The sequence below is a fragment of the Eleutherodactylus coqui genome, chromosome 1, assembly GCF_035609145.1.
Source record: "Eleutherodactylus coqui strain aEleCoq1 chromosome 1, aEleCoq1.hap1, whole genome shotgun sequence".
Classification (NCBI taxonomy): domain Eukaryota; kingdom Metazoa; phylum Chordata; class Amphibia; order Anura; family Eleutherodactylidae; genus Eleutherodactylus; species Eleutherodactylus coqui.
In genome coordinates, this window is record NC_089837.1 from 490022378 (window position 1) to 490048649 (window position 26272).

Here is a 26272-nt window from a genome sequence, read left to right on the forward strand (position 1 = left end):
GAGAAGACCTGGACTGCGCAAGCGCGGCTAATTTGGCCATCGGAGGGCGAAAATTAGTCGGCTCCATGGGAACGAGGACGCTAGCAACGGAGCAGGTAAGTATAAAACTTTTTATAACTTCTGTATGGCTCATAATTAATGCACAATGTACATTACAAAGTGCATTATTATGGCCATACAGAAGTGTATAGACCCACTTGCTGCCGCGGGACAACCCCTTTAATGTATACCCTGAATGAACGACTAACGAGAATCTGTTGGCTTCTCGTTCGCCTTTCAGTATCTGGAACACTGAATGACGGATTGGCCTGTGTATATAGACAGTCTACTTATTTAAAAAAAATTATATACGTTTTTTTACCACTAATAAAACAAAAAAAAAATATTACAAAATACCCTTTTGTCACACAGGGCAGTATAATCCCCATATTGATAAAATCCCTGAAGTGTCTGGTCCTTCTTTCGACTAAAACATTCTGATGCTTAAGGGGTTAAAGGCTGTAGTAAACCAATCTGTGGATTTGTGTGAACATTGCAGTAAACTCCACGTAGACAGAATGTCTCTGACTTTATGATTTACAGCTTGTTTGTCTCTTCTTCCTCGGACTTGCGGGGTTGGAGGGTCCAGCCTACAAGTGAAGCTTCACATTTGTTTGGCCATTTTCTAAGCTGCCTTTTTGTCCCAGGATGCAGATACAGATTACTACTTTATGCATTCTGTAGGTTAGCTTGTTTTATGGGATTCTCACCATCTGCCGCAACTCCCATAACAGTCTCTAGTCATCACAGCGCCAGTAAGATCCTGTGTTCTGGGACTGGATGTTGCCATGTGGGTGGGATGGGGGGAATGCCAGGACCACCTAAACAGGAAGCATGGAGCGGACTCTTGTAGGGTGCCAGATCATTTGTGTGTCGGACTCGGGGCTGATAGGGTTTTCTTTTTGTGTTTTTGTCTACTTAAATTACATGTTTTTGGAAATCTATTTTTGTTCTTTTTTAGTTTTCATATAACTTTGGGTCCCTATTTTAGGTGACGGGTCCCTTAACCTCCAAAAGGGAATCTGTTGGGCCAAACATGCTGTCCAATCTGCAGGCATGATGTTAGAGTAGGAGGAGCCGAGCAGATTGTTATATAGTTTTATAGGGAAAGATTCACTTGTAAACTATTCATTTCTATCTATTATTCTGAGCTGAGTCCAGTGGGCGGTCCTATCAGTGATGATGTCACTTGGGCAAACAAGGATCGGGCACTTCTCATTGTGTCTAAGAAGGAGCTATAGACTTGAGTGTCCACGCAGTCTCTTCCATGATGCTCGGGACCCATGTTCTAACGGTCATATGGGGTCCCATTGTATTAGGCTTCACCACCGCCTAGCTGACGTTTATGGCAAACACTGGGCATGTGTGAAGTTTTAATGTTCCAACCACCCGTGACTATTTTGAGTATAAGGATTTGTTCACATCACCGTTTCTGATATCTGTTTTATATTTCTGTTGCAAAATAGAAAAAAAATGTTCCTTCTTAAAGGGGTTTTCCAGGGAAGTCCTATTAATAATGTATCCTATGTATAGATCATCAATAGTTGATCGGTTGGGGTCTGCTGATCAACTGATCTGGCGCCCACCGTCAGCGCTGCAGTACACTGGGCTATGGAGAGGTAGTAATTGGCTTGGACCCGTCTAGTGGCCGGCACTACTGACTAATCAATTTCTGACCCTTAAATTCAAACTCCTGAAACAACTTCAGTGCTTTGACTCGGCTGTATGTGTTCAGGTGACATGTCGAATTCTTGGCAAGGCCAACGGAGCATGGAGCTAATTCTTCCTGATTTTGGCACATCATATTCGATTCGAAGAAACGCCGTGTGGTTGGTGAGACCTCCACACAAAGGGCTGTGGTGAATATCTATGGAAGTTTTCAGCAAAATTGGAGATGGTCAAGTGGGGACCCCTGGTCCAGTTGACATGGAATGCCCCTGCTGTGAAGGCGCTCTTATTTCTTTGGCGTTGTATTACTTGCCGTCTTGTGTTTCTCCCCCTCCCTGGTTGCCCTCTGTAAGGGGTTTCTCTCAAATGTCCAGCCTACGGATCGTGCCTCAGGGACACACAGCGCTAGAATAAATGTGTCCGGCCATGAAGATACTTGACCTTTGGTACGGCTTCTGTTTGCCAGGACCTTCTGATAGTGTTTGCTGTGTTGTTTGCTACGAGGCTTATATAAGTTTTGGAGTTTTATTGTTTTGGCTACGTGGTCACATTTTTCTTATTGCATCTTGTTATTGTCATATGATGCGTTGTGTTTTTGGTTTGTGTTCGTGACAGGGGATGATATCTACATTTCCTGTGTATTTCTGTGCCCATCATAGTAGTGTAAACCACTGAATGTCTCTGTGATTTACAGCTTGTTTGCCTCTCCTTCCCTCGGACTTGCGTGGGCTTTCTAGCCGAAGACTACTGTAGCTTCACATTTGTTTGTCCGTTTTCTTGCGCCCCCTTGACACTGCACGAGAATTGTTGACACTGGCGTACGGGCTGATGACGTCACCACCAGCTTACTCGCGCTCATGCAGCCTGTTTAGACATCAAGATTTATCCTGGAATTGTAGATGGAACAATACCTCTGCAGCGCAACCTATTGGATGGCAGTATTCCTTCAAATCAATGAACGACTTGTTTAGCAAGTCTGTAAAACAATGATCACACTGATGAGGGTGAAACAGCTGTCTGTGTATGGTTTTCTAGCTTGGTTTCCTATTCCCAATCATTGTTTTACAGACTTGTTAAAAAGTCGTACATTGATTTGAAGGATTTCTGCAATCCAATAGGTGGCGCTGCAGAGGTCTTGTTCCATCTTCCTTATGCCTGCCTGGCCTTACAAGTCTCACTCACTTTTCAAGTGTCTTCTCACAACCCTTCTAGGTGCTCTCCCTTGGGAGAGACAATGCCATCCCCCACTACACAGGGGTTGGGGTTGTCGTGTCTGCATCACTCCGTACCCCTGTGTATCGTGGGTCAGGAGGGGTGTCACCTTAAGGAGAGCACCTAAAATTTTTTTGCAGACACTTAAAGGGTGAGTGGGTTAGGGTTGGTATAGTCTCTCCCCAAGGAGAGCACCTAAACTGTGTAGGGATACCTAAAAGGTGAGTAAGGAGACTTATAAGGCCATGCTAGCTCCTCTGGGTAATTTATGCAAATAAGGAAGATGGAAAAATACCTCTGCAGCGCCACCTATTGGATGGCAGCATTCCTTCAAATTAAAGTGAATTTATAACAAGTGTTAACAATGATTGGGAATAGGTGGCACTGACAGGCTTCAGCTTGATAGGCTGGGGCTCGCTGCTTGAGATCCCAGCCAATCAACTATTGATGACCTTTCCTGAGGGTACACAATCAATGATTTTGCCCAGAAACCCCCTTTTAAGCTTGAGTCTTTTATGCCCACATAAAAATGCTGTCTCTTGGGCTGCCCCTCTCCCCAGAGCTCCTAAGCTGGAGGCACACTAGACCCGTGCAGAGTTCGATGTTTTTCCACTAGTAAGTAGCCCTCACTCCTGGTCCCGGTTTATTCCTATTGTAGGACCCTTAACATTAAGGCTGGGTTCACACATGGCGGATTTGCCGCGGAAATTCCGTGCCGAATTTCGCTGCGGCAAATCCGCCTGTGGCCGCTAATCCCGGGTTTAGCCAGTTATGTAGACGAGATTTGTCAAAAATCTCGTCCACAGGGGACGGCCAATCCGTCGCGGCAAAGACAGCATTAGCCGGCGCTGCAGCACAGATTCCCCGGCCGCAGCATGTCTCTTTTTATTTTCTTTTGTGCCCGCGCTCCTCTTTGTGGGAGAACCGGCCACAACGGAAAAGGATGCGGCCAAGCCACTCCAAAAACTGCGGCGAAGTGCTGTGGCTTTTAAATCTACGCTTTCCCAGCAGAAATCTCGCGGTTTATCACTGCGGCAAAACCGGCGGGAGATTTCCAGCGGGATTCTGCCCTCTGTGACCCCAGCCTAAGGATAACAGTAGGGACTCCTGGACTGTGGTAATCAGTGCTGAGCGAAACAGTAAACATTTACCTCCATTGTGTGTGGACACGTCCTTACTTGTATCACGGGCTCAGATAAGAAGTGCTTCTCGCATAGTCTGCCAGTCCGCAACCAGATCGAACCAGCCTTTAAATTACCATGGCTGTTCTGTTTTGCTTTGTATACAACCCCCATGTAGAGAAAAGGGAGTTTAGGAGAGTTAGGGCCCATTTAGACACAACCATTATCGCTCAAGATTCGCTCAAAAGCCGTCTTTTGAGCGATAATCATTGTGTAACTGTACTGACATCGTGCAGTTTTCGTTAAGCTGTCGCTCATCGTTGTCTTTCAGCGTGCTGAAAGACAACGATGAGCCTTACCAGGGCTTCGCAGTGGGATACTGGTGATACTATTGGTTCAGCTGTATCCCGCTCCCTCATGACAGGCTGGGTATGAAGAACACAGCGGTCCAGCTCTATTCTCCATACTCAGCACGGAGGGCTCAGCTGTATAACAGCCGGGCGCTCTGTGCAGAAAACAGCTGGATGCAGAAGACAAGCAGGGACACCCCTCTCGTCTTCTGCATCCTTCCCTCCAAGCGCTCGGCCGTCTAACAGCGAGGCGCTCTGAGCGGGGAACAGTTGGATGCAGAAGACAAGCAGGGACTCCCCGCTTGTCTTCTGCATCCTCTGCTGGCAGCGCAAGGTGATCGCTCATCTTGCGCTGCAAATGACACAACAATTATCGCTCAAAAGTCGCTTGAGCGACATCTTTTGAGCGACAATCGTTGTCTAAATGGGCCTTTAGATGAAAGCTGGTGTGGACACAATCTTTTTACTGTCCTGTGCTCCAGGCTGAGAACTTTCCCTAGACTGCTATGTCTTTTTGCATTTCCTCTCCCGCAGCTGCAAGACTCACTGTGGTCAGCTAATCGCTGCAGCATCTGCAAAGTGTGCAGTTCTAGTGGTAGCTATAGACAGACAGCATGTTGTTGTTGTTTTTTTAAACCCTCTATCTATAATTTTATAGTATTTTATAGTGTGTTTATTATATAACCCCAATTCCAAAAAAGTTGGTCCACTGTGTAAAATCTAAAATGTTAGAGAAAAAAAAATGCAATAATTTGAGAATTTCATATAACCATATTTTATTCAGAACATAGAAACACATATCAGAAGGTGAAAGGGAGATTTTTCCATTTTACTGTAAAAAAAAAAATACCCCTTGAGGCAGCAACACGTCAGAATAGTTTGGACAGGGTTAATAAAAGGATGGAAAAGTGTTACTAATAAGCAGCTGAAGGGTCAATTTTAGGGATGAGCGAGCGTACTCGGAAAAGCACTACTCGCTCGAGTAATGTGCTTTATCCGAGTATCGCTGTGCTCGTCCCTGAAGATTCGGGTGCCGCTGCGGCTGACAGGTGAGTCGCAGCGGGGAGCAGGGGAGAGCGGGCGGGAGAGAGGGAGAGAAAGATCTCCCCTCCGTTCCTCCCCGCTCTCCCCTGCAGCTCCCCGCTCTGGCACCCGAATCTTCAGGGACGAGCACAGCGATACTCGGATAAAGCAAATTACTCGAGCGAGTAGTGCTTTTCCGAGTACGCTCGCTCATCCCTAGTCAATTTCCTACTTAGTCACATGACTGTATAAAAAGAGATAGCAAAGGGGTGAAGCAATCCCAGTGTGTGAGGGTATGGAGTCCAGCAGGATGGCTGGGGACGAGAACCCTCAAGGAGCTGAAGGAAAAAAAGGTGTAGATTTGTGTGACAATTTCACTAGGAGTCGCTACCGACCAGATATAGCCACCAATTGGTGGACAAGAAGGAGCAAATGGAGAAACAATACTGGTAGCTCGGCCCCGCTCTCCAATGAATTTCAACAGGCAGGGGGATAAGATTAATCCAACTTCTCTTTTTATTGTGACAATTAAATCCAGCAGATACGCGTTTCGGGGTCGGCCCCTTCATCAGTCAAGTTGGGTTAGACATAACTCTTGGGGCTGGAAAATAAACCCAAAAGCGCTGGTATTACCAGAAGACGCTGCGAGCCGACCAGGGAACACCGGGAGAAGTAGTCTACTTATGTCTAACCCAGCTTGACTGATGAAGGAGCCTACCGCGAAACGCGTATCTGCTGGATTTAATTGTCACAATAAAAAGAGAAGTTGGATTAATCTTATCCCCCTGCCTGTTGAAATTCATTGGAGAGCGGGGCCGAGCTACCAGTATTGTTGCTCCATTTGTGTATTAAAAGAGCATGTTAGAGAGGCAGAGTCTCTCAGAAGTAAAGATGGTCAGAGGTTTATGAATCCATGAAAAACTGCTAAATTGTGGAAGAATTTCAGAAAAAAATGTTCTTCAATGCAAAATTGTGACGACTTTTGAATATGCCACCATCAACGGTACATAATATCAAAAGATTCAGAGAATCTGGAGAAATTAATGTGCACGAGGGACAAGGCAGATGGCCAATATTGGATGCACAAGATCCTCGGGTGTCACTGCATTAAAAACAGGCATGATTCTGTAATGCAAATCACCGCATGGGCTCAGGAAACTTCCAGAAATCATTATCTGAACACCGTTCACTGTGCGATCCACAAGGGCAGGTTTAAGTGGTATCATGCAAAGAAGAAGCCATATAACACAATCCAGAAGCACTGGCATCTTCTCTGGGTCAAAGCTCATTTAAAATAGACTGAGGCAAAATAGAAATTTGTTATGTGGTCGGATGAATAGACATTTGAAGTTCTTTTTGGAAACCACGGACGCCATGACCTGCAGACTGAAGAGAACATGCATTATCCAGCTTGGTACTAGCCCACAGATCAACAGTCTGCATCTCTGATGGCATGAGCTTGCATTAGTGCCCATGGCATTGGCAGCTTACACATTTTGAAAGGCACTATGAATGCTGAGCGGTATATAGAGGATTTAGGACATCATATGCCCCATCCAGACAACGTCTCTATCGGGGAAGGTCTTGCATATTTCAGCAAGACAATGCTAAACCACATACTGCATCCATCACACCAGCATGGCTTCACAGAAGAAGAGTCCGGGGGCTGAACCGGCAGTCCAGACCTTCCACCAATAGGAAACACTTGGTGCATTATGAAACGATACATCCAGCAGAGACGACCCGGGACTGTTGAGCAGCTATAATCCTCCATCAGACAAGAATGGGACAACATTTCTGTCCCAAAACTCCAGCAATTGGTCTCCTCGCTTCCCAGATGTTTATAGATTGTTGTAAGGGGGGTTCTACACAATGGTAGACACGGCCCCGCCCATCTTTTTTTGAGATGTGTTGCTGCCATAAATTTCTAAAGAAGTTAATTTTTTTTATGCAATAGAAAATTGTGTCCTATTGTGGATAAAATATGGTTGAGATTCCCAAATTATTGCATTCTTCTTTTTTTTTTTTTTCTTACATTTTACACAGCATCCCAACTTTTTTGAATTACGATTATACAAACGTAGTAATGCATTAAAATGGGATTAATTGCTGATCTGTGGAGGTCTCACTGCTGAAACCCCCCACAGATCTTGAGTACAGGGGTCCTGTGCCCTCTGTTGTCCTCACTGTAGGGTTACTGCACCCCCACCGTTCAGCAGGTTATCCTGTATCCTGGGGATAACTTGCAATTGTAGTACAACCTCTCTTAAAAAATACATACATTTTGTCATTGCCGTCATCATATTCACTTGCAGGATAAAGTTGCCGCTCATGCCATATGGTGAACACTGTGGGAAAAGGGCGGGGGGGGGGGGGGGGGGAGATTAATTAAGCTCTATTTGGTTTCATATCTCCTAGAATCTCAGTGTTTCTCAACTCCAGTCCTCAGGGACCCCAACAGGTCATGTTTTCAGGATATCCTATAGTAAGAACACCTGTTGTAATGTCCGAGGCACCGACAATGATTTTATCACCTTTGCAACACTGAGGAAATCCAGAAAACATGACCTGTTGGGGGTCCCCGAGGACTGGAGTTGAGAAACGCTGCTCTAGAAGATCCTCTGGTTTTGTGTTGGTGTACTTCTTGTAGTTCTCCATAGACTTGGTGCACATGGCTGTAACTGCGAATGGCACCCGAGGCACTTGGATGCAACTTTAGGACAGCATGCGGCCTGTCTGTGAGCTGTCCAATATATGCAGACGATGCGTGTTCTATGTCTCATCTGTGAAATGGGCTGGAGTAGGTCATGCTACAAGTTCTTCAAGCGGACCGTGGGTATATGTAAAAAACCTCCATTTGCATAGCCCTATAGGTTACAGTAGGGCCATATGCTGCCCGTGGTGTTACATGGTCAGCAGATGACCCGAACATAGGCCAGTGTGCACCTAGCCCTATTTGGTGGGAATGCATACTTGGACAGATCTGGAGATACGAAAGTTAAGGTAAAAATGTTTTAGGATAGAAATGTTGTCTTTAATATTCTCCTCTCTTCTCATTTTTAGCACCTGCAACGGTTGCTCCTTTGAGTACAAGCAAAGTCGTCCCTTCACCTGCAAACTCAACGTCGCCTATTATAGAGAAAGGGAACAGCAGTACAACTGCAGCGCCCATGACCACCAACTCCACCACTGCAGCCACCAGTCATACCACTGCTACCACTCTGGCTCCCAATACCACTCACGTGACTTCCACAACACAAGGTAATCGTCCATAAGGGAACATTGGAAGGTGTGATCCTAGTTTGGTTCTGCGGCGTTCCATATCAATATAGACATTAGTGTAAGAGATTCCTTCCTCCTCCTGTATTGTCATTGGAACAGAGATTTCTGTCTAACGCGTATGCACAAAGCCACATTACAGCTCCGTGCACAAGAGTAGAGCAAACCTCATGCTGTGTCTGAGGACCGGGCTCACTTCCATCCTGCACAGTAAATATATGCGCTACATTCAGGAAGTCTTCAGACTGACTTCACTTTTTTACATTTTATGTTGTGGCCTTGGCAAATAAAAAAAAAAAGAAAAACTAACATTTTGCATTGACATAATTATTCACACCCTTTATGACCCTCGAAATTTAGCTCTGGCACCTTGATTGGAGTCACCTGGGGTAAATTCCGTTGATTGGATATAATTAAAAAAAACAAAACACCCCTGTGTATATAAGGTCTCACAGCTCACAATGCATATCGGAGCTAAGCCATGAGGAGGACAGAAGTGCCTGTAGAGCTCAGAGACAGGATTGTGTGGAGGCACAGATCTGCAGAAGGCTACAAAAAAAGTTTCTGCTGCACTGCAAGTTCTCAAGAGTACAACAGGCTCCATAATTCTTAATTACAAGTCTTAGAGCACATTGTGCATCAGGTAGTCAGTGAAGCGGTGCGGCCATCTTTGCTCAGGACTGGAAAGTCACTTTGTTATTGTGCAGCACTGGTGGTAGACATGAGATTTTTTTTCCAATGAGAAACAAGGACTGGAGAAGTTGTATTCCTTTGGTTTTCCTCCAAAATAACCTGAGAGGTGTTGTGCGGCTCCTGTCTGGACCGGTATGTGGGGGTCGAGTCGGAGAAGAGGCCTCCCATCCCAAGGACTGTGGTCAACTCTGTGATGTCCTTTGCTGTTTCCTACGTGCTGTGTGTCCATTCTTCCTGTTGTCTGTAGTGTGTATCTGGTATCCTCATTACCTCTCATTTGTTCCGTGTCCGTGCTTTATGTATTGCACCAACAGAGATACATTTTACTGTTTTGCCCTACAACATAGAAGTGTATACATGTGCCAGGCCCTGCAGGTAAATGGCGCGTGAGGCCGGCAGCGTTGAGTTAGAACTGGTTTCTTCTGAACACTTTATGATACAGTAACCTCCTGTTAAAAAAAAATCTGGCCGGTGAAGTTGGCAACAAGTTTGTTTTATGTAACTTTTTTACTAGTATTTCATTACTTTTCCCTGTAAACAGCAAACAACCCGAGCTTATAGGGCACATTGTGTGGCAATAACATTACTGGCATGAACCGTACAGAAGAGCGATTTATCGGAGAAGCTGACGGTCCCCTTATTTCCCTATGTCATTGCCTTGTAGAGAAATTTGCATTATACGGAGTGCCGTTGTCTCAATTCCTCCCTACAACCGATAATAGTCATAGTAATCTGAATAAGCATCAGTAAGTCGCTGGGTTTTGTGATGAACGTTAACTCCTTCGTATCCACCATCATATATACCGCAAAGTGCTTGACGCTCGGCGCAGCCAGGCCATACCGTATATTTGGCGCGAGGCGTTCATTCTGGAAGAAAGCTGAAGTATTTCTTCTGGTCTCCTCAATCCCAATCATCTAGTAAGACGTAATAGGAGAAATGTTGCCGTCCCAATTCCATTTCTCTTTCCTTTGAACTAGAGGTAGTATGCGGCCATAATTGTACTATCCATGGGTAGACTAAGGGCACAACCAATTTTCAGCGGATTAGAGTGGCTTTAAACAGAACAACCGTCTTAATAGTCACTAAAGTGTCCGAACGACACTGGCGAGCATGCATTGCAAATTTCAGCACTTGCCCAACGCACGTTCCTTGGTTACAGAGTTTGCTGAACGCTCATAAATATGTGCAAGAGGTCAACACTTCTGTGGTCTTCCGTTGGTTCAACCGAACAGTCGGTGCTGCAGTGATTGTAGCTTTGGATACCCAAACCAGCCAGAGACCGTAGCAGTGAGTGATCCTTAAGCAGGAGGGCAAAATGTTCCCAAAATAAAAAAAAGTTGGGAACCAATTGGCATTTGGTAAGGGACGTCCGCAGAGCAAGCCCACACCTCCCTGAAAGGTTCTCAGCTAGTCAATAAAAGACAATGATTGTCTCTCTACGCCAGACTATAATAAAGCAGCGACTATATTTGGGTGAGCTGAAAGCTGACGGGTGAACAAATTGTCACTCGTCACCCGGTTGATGGCCATGTTTACAAGGCAAAGTGTCGCTTACATCTGCTGTATGGAGAATCTATTTGGGTGATGGTTATGCAATAAAAAGTCTGCATATCCAACACATGAAATGTGAAGGCGCTCATTAAGCCACGGCTGCATGAAATAAGGTAACAACAACCCGCAGCACTCGTAAACCACAAATGTAAGCTTCAAAGCGAATAAAGTGATCAAATTCGTGTGGGCCCATCTGCCACGTCCAGTCGTCATGCACCTCGTTTTCCTATTTGTCCCAGGTGGCTCAGTAATAGTACAGATAGTCCCCGACTTGTGAACATTCGACTTGCGAATTTCGCTAGTTGCGAACAATCTGTTCTGCACAGTATGACGTAATGCTATGGCATTACATCATACTGTGCAGGGACCGGACAGGCTTCTATCAAGCCTGATAGAAGCCCGTCCGGTCACATCGCGGTTGCTAGGCAGCCGAGGCCTTCTGAAAGGCCCTAGGGCTGTCTATGCAGAGCGCCTAGCAAGCCGTGCGCTCTATGGGCGCTCTGCATAGGCAGCCCTGGGGCCTTTCAGGAGGTCCCCGGCTGCCTAGCAACCACACAGCGTCCCACGATCTCATCGTGGGACGCTGTACGGGCCCCCTGAACGTCGGGTACAGGCTGTTTCTTACAGCGGGCACCCGGCGGCAGCAGTTCCGACGAGCCGCGCCGCTTGTCGGAACTGGTAACACTTTAAATACCGCTGTCAGAGCGGTATTTAAAGTGTTAACAGTTCCGACAAGCGGCGCGGCTCGTCGGAACTGCTGCCGCCGGGTGCCCGCTGTAAGAAACAGCCTGTACCCGATGTTGTATGGAGCGGGATCCACCCGCGATCCCGCTCCATACTACTACTTGTTCGACTTGCGAACAAAACGGACTTGCGAACGGGCTCCTGGAACGGAACCTGTTCGCAAGTCGGGGAGTAACTGTATATAGTTATCCAGCTTTCCCATTCATATGGAGGCATTGTAGCCCAAAGAGAGGTGTCTATAGAGCTTAGATGCCCATCCATCAGGGTTCTCCTGGACGTGGCAGATGGGCACCCACTAATTTGATCAAATTGTGTGCTAAGAATCTTGCATATTTTATACGTTTAGTAGAAACGTTGTGCAGTTTCATGCAGATATTGTGTATGAGTGCTGAGGCGTGTTTTGTGTTACTGTGTTTGGATGATGGTTGTCCTGTGTAAAGCCACCATTAACCCCTTAGTGACGACCAATACGTCTTTTTACTAAACTCAATAATGCACTTTAAACTTGCACATGCCTCTTTTTAAAGCAATGAATTGGCCGACTACTGATAGTCAGGCTCCTGCTCCAACCGAAAGGAGAAACCTCAGGTCCTGGCAGTTTAACCCCTTACATGTCACAATTTATATACACTGCAGCAGATGACAGGGGAAGGGAGCTCTTTTTGTAATCCTTCGGCACCCTGCAACGCGATCGCAAAGTATGAATGGGTTCCCATGGCAGCCGGAAGCCTGATAAAGGTCTCCAATTACCATGTAACTAAGTCTGTTAAATGCCGACTCTGGCAGAGTCTAATATGCTGATGTCCTCAGCTTAATAGAATGAACTGCATAAACGCCCATTTACACGCAAAGATCGTTTAAAGGTTTTGAGAGATTTCTTTGCATAAACTGCTAATGGACACTAATGTCCATTAGCAGCTTATCGCCTTCATTTTCATATAAATGAGCCTCCAGGAGTTGTATGCAGGGAACAGCAAGTAGCCTGTTCTCTACATTCAGCTCCTTTGTTCTGCCACGGGGCTGCAAGCTGAATACAATGTAATCAGCGCTCCCATGGAGAATACAGCACCATGGATAGCAAACACAGCATGCGGTCTGTATTATCTTCTCTCCAGCTGAGCAATGAATTTTATGCTCACCTAAAAGTCATTGTTCAGCCAAAGTAAAAGATGGGAGCATTTACACACAATGATTATCGCTCAAACAATTGCTTTTTGTGCATTTTAAGCGATGATTGTTGCGTGTAAATGGGCCTTAAGTAATGCAATGTACTTATCCTAGTGATGGAAAAATCACATCTTCTATCACAAAAAAATAATAAACATGTAAGACTGAAGCTAGTCAAAAGCATGCATTGTTTGAATAAGTTTAACCCATTATAGCCTGTGAATCTGTGAAGCGCTAGATTTTCATCCATTCTTTTTGGATTGAGTTTCGCGGATGAACATATGCCAGCGTGGACGGCCCTTCAGTAATCTGTAACTGTGGGTAATATGTCCGCTGCTGTTGCGGGGAAAATTTAATTAAAAATAAAAAAAACAAAGTAAAATAATGATAAAAATGGCCTTTTATGACCTTATTGGGGATGGATATATATATATATATATATATATATATATATATATATATATATATATATATATATATATATATATATATATATATATATATATATATATATATATATATATATATATATATATATATATATATATATAATATTAAAGTGAAAAAAAAAAAAACTACTAGCACTAATGCTGACTACACCTATAGCCTCACCCCTGACAACTCAACATAATAGCGCAAAGGGGCCACTGATTAGAGGTACTTCTGTGGCACCTGAGGAAAAAAATGTGGAAAAACACCTAAAAGTAAAACCGCATCTATGGGGAAGAGAAGATACCAAAGAGATTCCATTAACCAAATCAGAAAAACTTATTCCTAAACCTGCATGTACAAAAACCTCCAGGTAGAACGACTCCTGGTCATGAACACGGGGGAAGCGCTCCATGTTTTCTTCTATCCCTGTAAACTACATTGCTGTGAAGTGTGATGTTGGTTTTCGAGGTGTTTGTGTTGCATTATGTGGTGTTTTTTACACGTGATTACATGCAGTCTGTGTTCTGTGTCCTACACATGCTTCATGACGGACCACGCAGTCATTACAGAGGTAAGTGCGGGCACAACTAACCTTCCTTTCCATTATTGGCCTTCACTGCAGCATTCAAAACGCAGCCTTTTAAAGTGCAACTAAACTTTAAAAACCTCTGACGTAATAGTGACATATCGGAAGCTTTGATCGGCGCTGAGATCCCACCAACTGCTAAGATGAATGGGCAGAAGTGCTTATCTACCTACGTGCTGCGCCGCTTCTGTTCCCGTCACTGCTGAGTGGTGTACAGACCTAATAGACTATACACCAGATGAGCACTTCTGCCCATTCGTTTAAGCAGTTGGTGGGGGTCTTGGCACCACGAACCCTGACAATCAAAATTTCGAACATCCCTGGCACGTCAGAAGTTTTAAAAAAGTGTAATTACACTTGAAAGGTTCTGTATAAATACAAAGGATGCCTATATGGATGTAGCAGAAGCTACGTTTGCCATCTTAAAGGGAATGTGTCATTTGAAAGTGACCTATTACATGAATCAGATTTTTGTGTTAAACGCTTCATTAAAAATTTTCAATTATTTTTTTTCTAATTTTTGGTCACAATCTATATTTTAAAAACATCCTTTTTTCGCACTGACCGCAGATCCTAATACTAGCCTGTCAGTTACTGATCTGTAGAGAAGGCTTTGCAGGCGTCATCTCACTGACATCACAGGCAGGATTACACTGAAGTGACCCCTATATGTATGGAAGGGCCCTTCTAGACGGGCCAAGAAATCACTCGTATTCCCCGATCAGTGAGAATCTGAAGGATGATCGTTCAGTCTAAACCCATGCACGATTGTGCGTACGTAAAAAAAACGAACGACTGATCGGCGCTTGTAACTGGGCAGTTTTTGATCTATAAACTACTGCCTATTTCCTGTGAACGGAGGGACTGGGACGATTCCCGACCCATTCTGCCTCCATTCATTGATCGTTCTGGTGTAAAAGCGCCCTTACAGAGGATCCACCATTCACAATGTGACTATCTACTCCCCCCTCCCTGCAGAATGACCCTGACACAGGTCACGGAACAGGTCTAGAACAGTCTTCATACAAGTCAGTGGGTCCCCTGCTGGCGATTGTGTGACTGGCCCATGAGGCTGCTGTAAAGCACCTATCTGTTTAATGTAACTCAGGCAACAGCGTTGCATCTGGGCAGAATCTGCTGCATGCTTTGGAAAAAACATCTGCATGGAAAGATGCAACGTGGATTTTCTAATCTGCAGCCTGTTGAATGGTACAAAGCCGCAAGTAGTATCTGTCACGTGCGCCACCAAATATCCACAGCAGAGGTGTATGAACGCGGCCATAATTAAAGGAGTTTTCTAAGCGTGGGACAGTTTTTGAAAAAAATAGATCCAAATCCATTTGAGCGATAAAAGCAGCGTACCTACCTTTCGTCACCCTGGGGATCTAATGCTACAGCCCTGCAATCCTCCCGGCGGTCTCTGGTTAGGAACGGCTACTATCTGATTGCTACAGCCACTCAGAAGCCACAACTGTCACATACCGGTCTTCTAACATCACTGCTCAGATACCGAGAACCGTGGAGAACGGCACGTGGCCACTACGGCCTCTGATTGGCTGCGGTGGTCAGATGGTAGGTGTAAACAAGGCCCCCACGTGGCAGCAGTGCCAGACTGCCGGGGTGAGTACTACTTATTTTAACAGATTTCGGTCCCTTTTAAGGGGAAAAAAAATATCCCCGGGACAACCCCTATAACCAAAGACTGAAGTTCATTTCAAGCGGAGTATTCTGGCCAGAGCGATGACCAGCCGGCTGTTCTGTGAGAGCAAGAAGATACAAAAATGTCTTTACTTGAATCCTAATTGAAAAATGTTTTAGCTCTGTTTTTCGACTAAATATGTGCCATAAAAGTGGGCTTCTCAGTTCAGTAGCACCCCTATTCCCTACAGTAAACATATCATCCAAAAAAAATTTACGTTTTCGTTTTGCTGCAACCCGGCATGCAGCTCCATCTCAGGCATATGTGTAAATTAATGAGAATTTTGGTGATCAGATGAACGGTCTTGTCACCGGAGGCCATAAAAGCGGTTCCCCTCTTGGCATATAAGGTTCTCTCGGAGGCTCCTTCTGTGTAGTGACCTCTTCCGCTTGTGTGGAGCTTGTTGACCACTAGACGCCTCTACGACCCAGAGAAGAGATTTCACCCTGTTACCAGAGTATAAGAGGGGCGCTTTATTAGAATGTGAGAAGCTGGATGGTCTTATCCACGAATTGTCCATGACAGACCATCAGTAGAGAAGATCATCTGACCAGACTATTGGGAGATGTTGGGACCAGTGGCTACATGAGGACACACAAGGTGACCGGGCTCAAGATTCCCCAACAGACCACCAGTAGAGCGGATCATCTGAACAACCCAACAAGCACCAGCAGCTCCAACTGTCTTGTTGTTCGCCATCCAAAGGCAGGTGGCGCCATCATTACGCCCCGGTGTCTGAACCATTTCTAGGCACTTGGCCGAAGGACATTTGTTCTCATGGCGCCCATTACGTGTACGGCATTCGACACCCACTGTCGCTTCCGTTTGCAGTGGTGGTGGTAACGACGATACTGGACGCTATGAGTGTAACTGGGGTGCCTTCAGGGGCGAATCTAAGTTTACTTTGGATACTGACGACTGCTGTGTTCATGTCTGAAGACCTTGGGGTGCACTTCTCAATCCTAGCTTTGCTGTGGAGCGGAACACTGCCCCCTGCTGGTGTGATGGTCTGGGGGACCATCACAAATGACAGTTGGTCACCTATTAGTGGTGATAGCAGACCCAGAGGCCATATTCAAGCCATAGTAACCCATCTGGACCCCACAATCGCCTCACAGAGGTCTGATGGGTGTCAGAGGCAAGTCCATCCCCTTTTCATCTTTTTTATGTCACGGTCGCATTGACTGCGGCATGTAAAGAGTTAAACAGTGGGGATCATAATTTTGGTCCCTGCTGTGTCAGCAAATGCCAGGCTATTAACCAACAGCAGAGCACCAGCTCCCCTTCGCACTGGAGACCTGTGCCAGGCTTCTGATGCAGCGCTGTAAAAAAGCGACGTCTTCAGAATAAAGCCCCTTAACATACGCCATAAAAAGGCATATGGACAGTCCTTAAGTGGTTAAATGACTGTCCACCGAACGCTCGTTTGCCTGACTCATTTCTATTTAACCCTTTCCGATCCACATCTTCAGACATTCTGGTTGAAGGCTGTACAGCTCCAATGTCGGAAGACACCCGGCAGGGTATTATTATTATACCGTTTATTACTGGCCGCTCTGTTGTTGGGGGCCTCTCCAGCATGTCCCATACCGCACTACAGGCTCTAGCCAGCAGATGGCACCACTGCATAATGGCAGAAAGAGAACCCCCCCCCCCCAGGAAACCCTGAATCCAAAATTGGATTGCAAAAGGTTAAATTCCATGAAATGAATTCGTGGAGTAAACCGCTACTAGATCCTTCTGGTCACAGCATAACTACTGTGATATACAGGGATTGCATACAAACAAGCATGGCCAGTTCCCTTTGACATCTGCCATTTGGCAGAGTTCTGTCTAAAGTGTGTGGATCTTTAGAGATATTGTCTAGTTGTAAACTGTTGGTGGTCTATCTGCAGAATAGGCCATAGGTAGTAAACCAGTGGGCGTATGCTGCCCAGGACCCCTACCGATCAGCTGTTGATGGGCCTAATGCATTCCTACCCTGAGCTGACTTCTGCAGGAAGCAGACAGCTTTGTTCTTACTGTAGTGACCAGGCTTGGTATTACACGCATAGTTATCATTCACGTCAATTGGAACTTTGTGTAATACCAAGCTTGGCCACTGCAGTGAGAACAGAGCTGTCTGCTTCCTGCAGAAATCTGCTCAATAAACAAAAACGCTGATCCACGGAACAGCTGATTGGTGGGGATCCCAAGCAGCTGATCTCGTATTATGGGCTTTCCTGTGAATAGGCATCACTAGTTTTCAGCTGGACAACCCTTTTAAAGCTCACAATGGTAACCATTTTTAATGCATTTTCAAAAGGAATAATGCGGGGGCCGCACAGCTCAGAGTTATTAGAAAAGATGCTCCGGAATATTTAATTGCAGGTACTTAATAAAAGAAAAGAATGTCAGGGAATGCGAGAGACCCTCTAAAAACTGTCTTTATTTAGAACAGTCATAAAGTATTAAACCACTTCTGCTAAAGAACAGCAGGAAGACTCCAAAAGTGACACGAAACTTGCTGCTTTTCCTGTCTTGATCAGACGTCTCAGTTGGTTATCCCCCTCTTCCGCTTCTGGTCTTGTGACCTGTTGGGTCATTTTGCAGTTCTCCGCCTGTGCAGGTTATTGGGATTACACTGCAGAAGTGCTAACCTATTGTGTAATGTTAGGGTGATGACCTCTGACCTCCTGGTGGTCTCGCACCCTGCTGTAGATCCTCCAGTTAGTGATAGACCTGGATGTATGATTTCAGGACACATGGCATTGGGGTAGATTGTGCAGCCCTGGAGAGAGGGCATTGGGGTAGATTGTGCAGCCCTGGAGAGAGGGCTCTACTTCTATCGTCTTCACGATTTGCTGCAAGAAGCTTTACAGGATCCCATCTTTAGGGTGGGAGATTGGTTGAAGGATCATGGAAAAGGAGGGGTAAACGAACGCTGGGCCCTGCACCATACTCAAGGAGTCCCATTTTGATCACTACTATGCAGTCCCCTCTCTTCTGCATAGTTTACCTGTCCCTTTTGGGCTGTGACAGTTACGGGGTCATAGAGCAGCACTTGTTACACCGATCCCTTCTCATACCTTCTTGGACTATAGTGGGGTGCGATGCCCTGCCGGCTATGGCCAGGATGTGCGACAGCCGTAGGGTGTGTATAACATGTATTGTATCTTATACATTGATATCTTTGTTTTTACATTTAGGCCATGTTGTGTCCAGTGTCTCCAGCTCAACTGCGACCAGTAAAGTAACCGTACAGACCCCCGCTGTGAATGCCACCACCTCCAGTCCGGTGACCAGTATGTATTTAGCTTTGTATACTGTAATTTCTACTATCTTTCTATTTGTCTTCTGCAGCTTCTACATATCTATATAAAGGTGGAAGCCCTCACTGACTGACCCGCCACAAATTCTCCTAACTTCCTGTTGTTGTACAACCATGAAATTTGGCACAACCATTCCTTAGGTACTGAATAGAAAAAACAGGGGTCACAACTCGATTATTTAATGCCAAGTGCAAAAGTATTGGCACCCCTGCGTAATGTACCAAATCTAATTCTCTAACTTCCCAGTGTCGTACAAATATGAAATTTGGCACATCCATTCCTTAACATTAAATAATCGAGTTGTGACCCCCTTTTTTTTTTATTCAGGACCTAAGTGCAAAAGTATTGGCACCCCTGCGTAATGTACCAAATCTAATTCTCTAACTTCCCGATGTTGTACAAACATGAAATTCAGCACGACCATTCTTTAGGTCCTAAATAGGGAGAAAAAAGGGTCATAACTCAATTATTCATTGCTAATTGCAAAAGTAAGTGCACACCTATGTAATAAATCTTCCCGCTGTCCTATAAGCTTAAAATTTGGCGCAAGCATTCTTTAGGTCCTAAATGAGGAGAATGGGAGGAGTGGCACATTCTGCAGAGGGACATCGGTACATGCAGCCTGAAGAGAATCTAATGCTTCTCTATACATATTTTATTCCTCACTACTTCTAAAGTAACTTTGACTTCATAAAATTTTCCATGCGAACAACACGTAAACACCTGTATAAAATTAACTTGGGCGAAGCCGGGTATATCAGCAAGTAACTGTATATAGAAACTGCAATCTAAATCTCATGAAATCCGTCAGTGAGGCTTGACTCTGATCACTTGATTTCCCCCCACCCCCCACCCATAGTCCTTTCCTTCATGTAGCTGCTCTGAGATTACTTCTCCACAGGACCGTGTTTGCACAGGTATCTGCAGGCACAAAATCTGCAGGCACCAAACACAGAGAATAGAACCCATTGAGTTCAATTGATTCATTGTCATAAGCGCGTTTTGTGCCCGGGAAAAAGTAGGACCTGCTCTATTTACTTGCATTTTTTACAGCCAAAGTCCAATAGAAGTCTATGGGAGGTGTGAAACTGTGCAAGGGGAAGGGTGTGACACTGCGCGAAACACAGGGAAAAGAACACACCTGGAACTCATTGGGCTTTAATTAGCTGGGAAATGCACGGAAAGGGTGCGTCTAGCCATTAAATTCACAGGAAGGGTGTTGTGCGCATGTGAACTGGTCTTGTGTGTGCAAAAGTACAGTACTATGCACAGAAACACACAAATTATGTAACTCTTCAAACCTTGTTCGTGCGCAAATACGCTGCTCTGCGGCGAGCATTTTCACGCATTGGCCTCGTGTGAAGCATGGCCGCCTTCACATCAGACACCCAAAGTCTCAGCCCCTTGCCCGTATTGATGGTAGATTTTGGGTGAACACACACAATTCTGACAAGTATGAGCTGCTGGTCCGCTCTTCCTGTACGCACAAGAGCCTTGCAATGAGGCACGTTCTGCAGAATATTTCAAACCGATCCTGCACCGATGGGAATGTAAGACAGAATATTTCTTGACACCACAGTAAAACCACAACCTTCCCATCCATAATCCTCAAGTACATGTTTGTTTTATATCCGTCACGTCCCTCCCAGTTTATGGCTCAACGCGTTGATGCTTAACAAGGTTGTCTTCTACTTGTTAGAAGGAACCCTGGATAGTAAGCTGATCACATATTGTCTTCCCGTTGAGGCCCTCCGCGATCATCTTTAGTCTATGGGGAAACTAGGCTGTAAGCCTTTAATTTCCCAGCAGCACCCCCACAGGGCAAATGAAGAATTAGTGTTGTTTGCATGTCTGTCAGGAAAGGTATAGTTACTCCTTAGGGAGAGCACTTAAAAGCTGTGAGGAGACTTATAAGGCCATGCAAGATCCTCTGGGAAGTATGCAAATGAAGACAGCCCGCGGCACTTTATCCTTTGATTTGGATAAAGACCTGTCAGTAGGCCTGTGTGAAAGAACTGTGGTGGTGGTCCAACCCCTTAAGAACCCAGTACAGTAACTATATGGCGCTTGGTCCTGGGCTTTAATTCCATCTGATAGCAGAAGTATGGCGTGGGATTAAAGCCTCTGCTCCTGCAAACAAGCAGGAACAAGTCTGGTACTTAGCTGTCAGACACAGCCGAGGACCAAGAGGAAAAGGTAGAAACTGTTTTTAACCACTTCTGCCTTCTCCTTCCCCGACTGCATAACGCGCAAGCAAGAGCTATGTACTTGCGAGCGGAAGTGTTCTGCTATGCGACCTGGTGATCATGTGAGCCTGTCATTGCAGACCCCGATCAGCTGTCAATTGTCACTACAAGGGGCTGTCTTCCGAAATTATAGATAAAGATTTTTTTTTTTTTTTAATTCAATGTGAATGTCCCCTATAGGTCCTATATGACATCGTGGGGAATATAGATGGTGGTAAAATTGTTACAAAAATAAGGAAAAAGGAACAAAAAAATATAAACCTATTGTGCCCTGTAATCCAAGACCGTGCAAATTCTATATCAAAACCAAATGAGGAACCCATTCCTGTACGCGATTTTAGCCTCAATGTAGTAATTTTCAAAATACACAACTATAAATTTAAAAAAATTAAGCTTTTAACCCCTAATAAAACTTTAAAAAAAAAACGAGTAAAAAAAAACTAGTCAGTGGAAAAAATAAATAAATAAAATAGCCCTATGTGTCACCGGGAAACAACGTGGGCAAACAGAAAAAACATTAGGGCAATTAAATCCACCACATGAGTAAAAAGTGACTGGTTCTTTTAGGACCAAAACACCCTGGTCATTAAGGGGTTAATGCCCCAAAGCCTGATGGCAAGTTCCTTGTTAGTTTTTAATAAGAGTTCTAAGTAGTGTTCCTGTGGAACCGGTTCCATCTTCCCTGGAGAACTTGTGGTTGCTGAAGTGACTGTTGGCTCATTATCAGCACTTGTGTGGAGCGCAGGTTTGACGTCGGGAGGTCCAGAAGAGTCGCCTGTTGGTGGCATCTGTTGTGATTTATATTGCCTTTTAAGGTGGATCTTCCGAAAGTAGCACTACATATGAAAGGCCATTTAGTATCTATGAATATCCTCTTTAGTGCTTCCTTCACAGGCCTGAATCCTTCAGTTACACCACTGCTAGGTCATCACAACAGCCCTATGCTCGGGTGCTTCATCATCGTCGTACAAATTGTGAGTGGGTTCAGTTGAAACCAACCTGAGCCGGTAAGGGAGATAGAACAATACCTCTGCAGCGCCACCTCTTGGATGGCAGCATTCCTTAAATCAGTGCTTGACCCTTTATACAGGTCTGTAGGGCAATGATTGGGAATTGAAAACCAAGCCAGAACCCATGCACAATTCCCAATCATTGTTTTACAGATCTGCATAAAGGGGCAAGCATTGATTTGAAGGAGAGCAGCCATCCAACAGGTGGCGCTGTAGAGGTAATGTCCCATCTCCCTTATTTGCATATTATCCAGAGGAGCATGCATGGCCTTATAAGTAAAATTACATTAAGTATAGAAGGAGTTATGTAAAATGTCATAAGGATCCATTTTAATGCAAAAATAAAAATGCAAAGGAAGCCAAAACTGGCTCTAGGGTATATTGCAGCATTCTAATCAATTGGGGTCCAACATCTAAAACCCCCGGTGGACCCCCACTGATCATAGTAAATTTACTATGGACACTTGGTCCCACTTGGCCAAAGTGAATTCATTGTAAATAGTTAACATCGGTGCACCTTGACAACCTCATTGATTAAATGCCAGGGTCAACAGCAACTAAGGCTTGGGGAGATCCTGAATAGAGCAAATCTGACATTGTACTCGGTACATCAGTGGGTAATGGGCCCCAGAAATATAAATATACATTCATACACACCTAGCTAGATGTGACTGGTGATTTGGATCCCCTCAGAGCGTAGTACCTGCCCAAATTCACAGACAACTAATTTTCTTTAATTGCTGATTTTTTTTTTTTGATTGTTTTGCAGGTTCCATATCCTCCGTATCTCAGAAGACATCTGGATTTGATCTGGGCAGTTTCATAGGAGGCATCGTCTTGACACTTGGCTTCTTGGCAGCGGTCTATTTTGGGTGCAGATTTTATAATTCCAAGAGAGGCGTCCGCTACCGCACCATGTAAGTGGATGGATGGTATTTTTGAGCAAAGAATTGGTTTTGTATTGTAAATCAACACAAAGGGAATCACCAGGGGAACCGTTAGATTGTCCTGTAGATAGACCTGCTGAGCTGTGAGCACAAAGCCCTGGAGAAGCTGTCAGTGTACAGAGCTGCAGCCCGAGGTCCGTCTGGGATTGTGGTGTGCGCAGAGTGAGAAGCAAGAGCGTGGCACTATCCCTCCCGCCGGTGCTCGGATAGGGTGCAACTTAACTTACCTTCCTGGATAAATAGTCTTATATACGGATTGTTAAGAAGAAACCGCCCTTTAATTATTAGTTTATTATTTTTAAATGCATAGAAAAAGCAATATTGCAAAAAACTTTTAAAAAATTTAAGGGAAGTTGTACATTCATAGTCCCGCTGTTTCTTCAGATGGCTGTAGCTCTGGTTCTATCCGTGCAAATACTTGCTTTTCATTTCCTTTTTCAGCCAAGCAACTTGGCTTTAGATTGAGATCAGAAGCATGCCTGCAGCAATCCTAGAATCGGAGCTGTAGATGTAGGAAGCAGCGCGAACTCTGGGATCTCATTTTCCTGTAGAACAAACAAAGCTTAGGGTGATCGGAGCAGATATTGGGGGGTTCTGAAGGTGTTTTTTTAATAATCTTCAGGCTCTGTTTTAGTCCTGCAGCATTGATGTTCCGTATACATATGACCACTGCAGCCAGTGACAGGCCTTAGTAATGTAGGACGATTGGCTACAGTGGTCAGGTGTGTGTATATGGAATATTGGTGGGTGCTTGTATTTGGGCTTGTATGGATTCTTGACTTACTATGGATGTCCAAGAGATGCGTTCCCTACCACAGGCACCTTTTGTGTAACGAGCGATTTAATAGTAACGTCCAGCTTCGGGTAACATGTTGGTTATATGAAAAAGATATGCAAAAAAGTTTGGAAGCAGCACTCTCTATAACCGTAAGGGCTGGACTTGGGAAGGATGCAAAGCCACAGAAAGAGGAACCCGGACCTTTGTTACACATGGATCATGTACAGCAAAAAACAGAGCCTGTGGCTGCATATGGTGCTGCAGAAGATTTACACCTTTATTCCTCCATTACAGACAGTGACAACGTTTCGACCCATTAGCAGGTCTTTGTCGAGCATAATGCTCTATCCACATTATACATAGTATAACGCAAAAGCCGCCGCCTTCACCAATTGCCTTACATGTGATACAGCTGAAATCATTGCAATCATAAACCTATGCTATACATATGTAAACCCACATACAATTAGAAGCAATGACTTACAAATGTGTCAGTAGATTTATGCTGAAAAAAACAAAAACACAACATTTATAAGGCAATTGGTGAAAAAGATATGCAAAAAAGTTTAGAAGCAGCACTCTATACCCATAAGGGCTGGACTCGGGAAGAAATGTACCAAGTTAAGAGGGGCACTCCTCTTAACAAATTTGGCCCGTCTCTGGTCGTCCCATGTGCCAGAAAATTTCATAGCTGGCACAAATGTGTGGTGCAATTTACTCCAGCTTCTGACATAAATTTATAGTAATGTGGTTAGTATGTGGGCGACTCCACCCGCTTCTAGAAAACTGTATTCAAGAGGGCAAACAGTGGAAAAACTTTTCCACAACGATCGTACAAAAATATGCAACTTTTTCTTTACATTGCGATGCATAAATTTCCGTCCAATTTTGGGACATAATTTCCCGGAACTGGAGGGGGTATAATATCTATAGTTGATCATCTTTGCCTTCCTTCTTTATCCCAGTTCGGGGCCTCTATCTTGGACAACAAAGATGGCCGCTGCCATTTTCTAGCTTGGAGAGCAGACCTAGTGTTACCGTGTTTCTCCAATAAAAATACCTACCCTGATATTAAGACCTACCCCGGTTTTTGGGGTAGGTTTGAAATATAAGTGCCAGCTAGCCTGCATAAAAAAAATCAACTCACCTGGTCCACGGCGTCCCGATGCCTCGCGATGGTCTCCGGCGCCGCTGTTGCAAACTGCAGTGTCCTCTGCTCTGACATCTCAGCTTCTTCCTGGTGACGGGGCTTTGAACACCCCATCTCCAGCAAAGCGAGCGCTGTGATTGGAGCGAGCGCCAGCCAAACACAGCCATTCAGTGATGTCATTCACTGAGTGGCTGATTGGCTCATTGAGTGCCGGCTGTGATTGGCTGGCACTCAATCCAATCACAGTGCTCGCTTTGCTGGAGGCGGGGTATTCAAAGCCCTGTCACCAGGAAGAAGCTGAGATGTCGGAGCGGAGGACACTGCAGTTTGCTGCAGAGCCACCGGAGACCATCGCACGCAAGGCATCAGGATGCCGCGGACCAGGTGGGTATAAGGCCCCCCCCCTCCCCCCTACGCGTGCGCGCACACACACACCCTCTTTTGGGGGCAAAAGTTAATATAAGACAGTGTCTTATTTTTGAGGAAACCCAGTAGTGTTTTGTTCGTTTAACTTTACCAATATACTTTGGATGATTAGGTAGCATTAAAGGACTTTTCCAGGCAGTGCCCGTTGTCAGTGCTGGGCTAGGCTACATCAGGGTCTGAGCGGAAGCCGGGGCTCTGAAACCTGTGTAGTGGCCGGCACTATTGCAAGCGCAGATCATCTTCAAATCAATGACGCACCAGCCTGCAGTTGTAAGCACTGGTCACGACACAGAGGTCAGAGCAGAGGCTGGAAAACCCCTTTTAAGATTGCATCAGCTGAAAACGAGACCCAGCACAGAATGTATGGGCGGAAGATAAAGTACAGGTACTGTAATATACCTCCTGTTCCCGGGGCAGAATTTGGTCCCAAATTTAACCCCTAATATAAAAGCTACAAAGGCCATATGCGAGGCCTATTCTCACAGGTAAAGATGGCAACGCACAATCACAGGCAAAAATGGAAAGGAACTGAATGACCAAGGACAGGTGGAGGGAATACTCAGAGGAACTATATGCCCACAACCACATACCTGGACCATTGCATCATGGCAGCCTGTGGACTTGAGCCTCCATTATGGAGTCAGAAGTGGTTATGGCAATGAAACAGCTAGCCAAAACTAAAGCACCAGGCATAGATAACATACCGGCAGAGCTATTGCTGCTAGTACCAGTGAAAACCATCACAGCGCTGTGCCAGGCAGTGTGGGCATCCACACAATAGCCACAGGACTGGAAAAGATCTGTCTTCATCCATCTACCAAAGAAAAGGCGACTCCCAG

The 26272-nt window shown here is 45.1% G+C and overlaps 1 protein-coding gene across 1 annotated transcript in view; it reads left to right on the forward strand.

Annotated features, from left to right (window-relative positions):
* The window catches only part of TMEM123 (transmembrane protein 123), a 48213-nt gene that overhangs the window by 6561 nt on the left and 15380 nt on the right, over window positions 1-26272 (forward strand). Inside the window, exons 2-4 of the mRNA XM_066586436.1 lie at window positions 8477-8674; window positions 18754-18849; window positions 22902-23049. Coding sequence (XP_066442533.1) covers window positions 8477-8674; window positions 18754-18849; window positions 22902-23049 — 442 coding nt within the window. The remainder of the gene's footprint in view (window positions 1-8476; window positions 8675-18753; window positions 18850-22901; window positions 23050-26272) is intronic.